Consider the following 4,975-nt stretch of genomic DNA (forward strand, 5'->3'; position numbering starts at 1 on the left):
GTTTTTTTTTTTTTTGGTTACCAACATTTTTCAAAATATATTATTTTCTATTCAACAGAAGAAAGCAACCTGGTCTCATGGCAAAAACGTACCGCACTTTTTAGCGAGACGCGAAATACGTACCAATAAGTACATATCACTGCAGTTTGCAAAAAAATGAAGACTAGAGGCAGTAAAACTCCGACACCTTTTATTCCTTTTCACACACATTTACAGAGTTTCGATTAATAAAGCGTAATTTTCGCACAATTACTTGAAGAATATCATGTTATGACTTCAAAACAATATTAATATGCTGGGAGATTTGAAAACTGATACTTTTGAACGTTAGCATCGCACATATCCAGCTTTATATCTATGGGTTTTCATCGACGGTAGGTTTGTTCGGTAGCTCACGGAGTACGGAGACGTACTTGAGAGGCGAGGTGCTCCGGTTTGAATCCCGTGTAACCACGGTTCGACAAAACAGTTCAATCTGCATATAAGGAAGTTGAAATGGCACGGTTGCATCAACAAATGCGTTTGTATATCAGTTTTGCATTTGTTAACACCATCGGGTAGGTTTAGGGTTGGGTTTGGTGTAGGGCATATTTCCAAACACGATACAGCATTAACTTTTAGCGACAGTACACAGATATTTGAATTCTGAACCGCCGCAATACGTACCAGAAGCAACCTCCGTACCTATATCAACATAATAAAAACGTGCCAGGGCTCACGTATTGAAGCCGTATTTTAGCGCCACTCAGTGGACATTTCTCTTTGAAACTGCGGCGAAACGTGCAGTAAGGTACGTAAAAACGGTGTTGCACAAAAAGTACACAGAGGTACGTATATTTATGAGACCAGGTTGAATAAAATAAATCATGCAGTATTTTCTTCTCATCTCCAGAGCCAAAATCATTTTTGGTAATTGATTGATTTGATAGATAGAATTTAATATAATATAATATAATAATTATTATAAATTTAATATTTTTAAGATTATATATATATATATTTTTTTTTTAAATAGAGTGAAGTAAACACAGGTCAATTTAATTTATTGTATAAAATTTAAGTACTATTTGTATAATATTTATTTTATATGCTCTTTAAATTGTTACATTTTTATTTATTTGATTGATTTATAGATTGATTTAGGTCTAACATGTTTTTTATTTTACTTTTTAGCATGCCTTCAGCTATTTATTTTTGCTACTTTTTTTTTTTTGTTCTGAACCTAGATTTTCCCAAAATATATAATGTCATAATAATGTTTTTTTTTTAGAATTTTTTAAGAGAAATTTTATAGATATTTTTTATAGAGAGACATAAACACAGGCCAATTTAATTTATTGTAGAAAATTTGTTATTTACAACTCTCAGCTCTGGTGTCATTTCCATCACAAACCAACAATTTTGCCCCTAATAATGTTTTTTCAGACGTTATTGTATTTGGTTAAGGACTTTAAATATGAGACATAACCTGAACAAAAAACTAAACAAAACAAAACAATAAACAAGGTAAAGTGCACTTTTCCAAACATCCTGTTCAATATGCAAAATGTGTGAATATTATGTTTGTGTGTATTTATAATATACAGAATGCTAGTTATGAAATTAGGCCAAGCGAGATAAAGAAACCATTTTAGTTAAAAGAATTGTAAAATATTGTTCTTGCTACATAATACGGATAAGACAATCACAACTATACAGATAAGTCAATCACAACACTAAAAATGTCCTGTGAAGAAACAACCATGTACAGTTAAAGATTACTCTCTACTTGTTAATGCTCGTTTCAATTTGTGTGCTGTGTGGAAAAAATAAAAATGAATATTTTTTTCCTCGTTTGTAGGTCGCTTTGGATAAAAGCGTCTGTTAAGTGAACAAATGTAAATGAAGTACTTGATTTAAGTCAGGACACCTTGAGAAGACAGGAAAAATCCACATTAATCCAGAGGCATTACCTTCAAAACCAAATCTTTTAAAGCAGTCTTAATAACATTGAAAATACTGGTGAAAAGAGACGTGACGTCAATTCACATTTCTCCCAGGATCTAATTATATAACCTCAACTGTTTCTATACTATTTATTTCCATATCTTGGCCTTGTCTATTATTCACCAACAAATCTATCGAATAATACTCTTGTAGAGGTGGAACAGTACTATACTAATCCTGTAATCTGAAATTAATTCACTGCAAAGTAATTAGCCAAATGTATTCACCAGCCTCCAGCACAAAGTTCTAATCAGCACGAATTTTCATAAGTTCTGAAAGAAAGTCGAAAATAAACCCAGACATCATCTTGCGATAGCACGCCAGTGGCAAAGATGGCACCGGCACTTGGCGTACAAATTATCAGCCTAAATTTGAGATTTTGTGAAATGATGGCGGCTGTTTCCTGTAGGCACAGACAGACGGATTCATCACATGATATCGAAAGGAGGCAGCGAGGCCCTGCTGACGGCTCTGGTGAACTCAGCCCGCAGCTTCACTCCCAAGTACACCATCCTACTGCCGCTGCTGCACCTGCTGGCCAAGGTGGGCTACCGAGGTGAGTGATGACGAGGCGGGGCTAGGAGAGAAGGGGAGGAGACAAACAGTTTTATTTTATTTGAGTATGATGGGGTTATTTTACTGGTGACAGAACAGGTAAACATTCTCAGGTTAATATTAGGTGCGTCCCAAATCACGTACTTGTGCACCATTCTATGACATTTTGTAGTATAAATAGTGCGAGAAGTGTGTTCACACTGAAAATTTCACAAAGAAAAAGTGCACTTTAAATACCCAGATGATGCACTTAAATAACTGAAAATTTATGAGACCAGGTTGAATAAAATAAATCATGCAGTATTTTCTTCTCATCTCCAGAGCCAAAATCATTTTTGGTAATTGATTGATTTGATAGATAGAATTTACTCATTTTTCATTAGTAATTTATTATATGATAGTTTGTAAATAATACTAAAATAACTGTGTCCAGAATGCATCTGTTATAATAGAGGCAAACAATATGCCTCCACACTCACAGAAACTAGCCCCATTGACTTTTAAAGTACATGTATGTACTTTCATGCTCTGCTGACACTGATCTCTTTTGTCAGTTGACTAATGTGGGTAAGAGTGACAGCTCCCTGGCAGGACACATCTCTTTGCGGTGCAGTTGGCTGTGGAGATGCCTAATAGGATTCAATGGCTACTGTCAGAAAGACACGGCCAGCACAGATGCAGGCAGGACAATGTTGTGCTCTCTCTCTCTTTCTGTCGTTTTTGCCCTATAATGAGAGCTGAAGCTTGAATCCCCAGCTGTGGAGTCCCTTCTCTGAGGATTACAGCCCCCGACCGCTTACCCGTCAACTGCTGCTGCTTTTAACCACGGGGCTCCGGGTCCCCGCCGGGGTACCAGTCCCAATGCGTTCTGAATACGGACATAATGCCGGAGGATTTTTGCTTTGCCAGCCAGGAAGCACTCAACACTTTATATCGCACATGTCATCTGTGAATGTTTATTGGAGTTGCTTTGATTGTTTGTGGTTGTTGAGCCAAATTTTGTGTGGATGCTATAGGAAGTCTTAATGCAGAGGCCAGGTTGAGCTTTTAAGCGTGCTGCTCTTTCTGTTCTCTTTTCAGAACGCTGGAGACAAGGAGAACATGCTAAACATCCTCAACGTCCTGGATGAACTGTTGTCAGCAGGTGAGATGCCCTTTTTTCTACAGCCAAATGTTTTCTGTCACATCTCTGCACTGATTGCAAGTGTGCTGGAATTTGTTTCATCAACCAGGAGTGAAACCACTTGGTGTGTCCAATAAAGCCACAAACCACGTATATATGGGTTTTCAACTTTGGGCCCTTGCATGTCCTAGGGATTGATTTGTATGAAGCTAACATATATTTAAACTTTTGTTGAAATATTGAAATATTTATTTGTCATTATTTGTATAATATTTATTTTATATATTATTTAAATTATTATTAATATTTTATTTATTTGATTTAGGTCTAAAATGGTTTTGAAAACGTTTTAGCATGAGAAAAAGTGCACTTTAAATACCCAGATGATGCACTTAAATAACTGAAAAATATTGGACACATCATGCACTCAGCTGTGTCAGCTTTATACGTCACAAATTCATACACTACATGGTTGAGGACATAGTGTATAGTGTGTCATTTGGGATGCAATTATTCTTTGAGCTACTCGAATGCAAAAAGCAAAAAAGAAAGTAAGTTGTTTTAGTATTATTTTTACACAATCATAGAATTTATTGATATTTTAGCTTTTATTTTTATATTTAAAACTTTTTTGAGTTGTTGTTTTAGTGATTTTAGTACTTGGTACTTATTTCAGTTATTTGCCAAGACACCATTTCTACTTTACATGTAATATTTATATTTATGTACATGTTAATATTAATATCATATCTAATGTCTAATTTTTTAAATCTAATATTTATATTTAGTTTTCTTTTTTAATCTCAGTTTTAGTAATTTTAGTATTTCAATTTATTTCAGTTAGTTGCCAAGGCAACATTTCTACTTTTCATGCAATATTTATATTTATGTACAGGTTAATATGAATATTTATATCATATCTAATGTCAAATTTTTTTAATCTAATAAATTTAAATCCAATATTTCTATTTAGTTTTATTTTTTTATCTCAGTTTTAGTAATTTTTAGTATTTCGTCTTATTTCATTTAGTTGGTAAGGCACCAATTTTACTTTCCATGTAACATTTTTATATTCATATACTGGTGGTGGTTGAGGAGATTCCACCCTTCTATGTAAAGCGCTTTGAGTGCCCAGAAAAGCGCTATATACATTTAAGGAATTATTATTATTATGTACATATTAATGTTTGTTACATCTAATATCTAATTTGTAATGTAATATTATATATATATATATATATATATATATATATATATATATACATACAGTATCTCACAGAAGTGAGTACACCCCTCACATTTTTGTAAATA

At 33.9% G+C, this 4,975-nt stretch overlaps 1 protein-coding gene across 1 annotated transcript in view; it reads left to right on the top strand.

The window, feature by feature from the left end:
• LOC107714006 (cytosolic carboxypeptidase 4-like) overlaps positions 1-4,975 on the top strand; it is a 165,166-nt gene that overhangs the window by 4,757 nt on the left and 155,434 nt on the right. The window contains 1 exon segment of the mRNA XM_016519695.1: positions 2,396-2,542. Coding sequence (XP_016375181.1) covers positions 2,396-2,542 — 147 coding nt within the window.

Source organism: Sinocyclocheilus rhinocerous, unplaced genomic scaffold (assembly GCF_001515625.1).
Source record: "Sinocyclocheilus rhinocerous isolate Xijiao unplaced genomic scaffold, SAMN03320098_v1.1 scaffold568, whole genome shotgun sequence".
NCBI lineage: Eukaryota > Metazoa > Chordata > Actinopteri > Cypriniformes > Cyprinidae > Sinocyclocheilus > Sinocyclocheilus rhinocerous.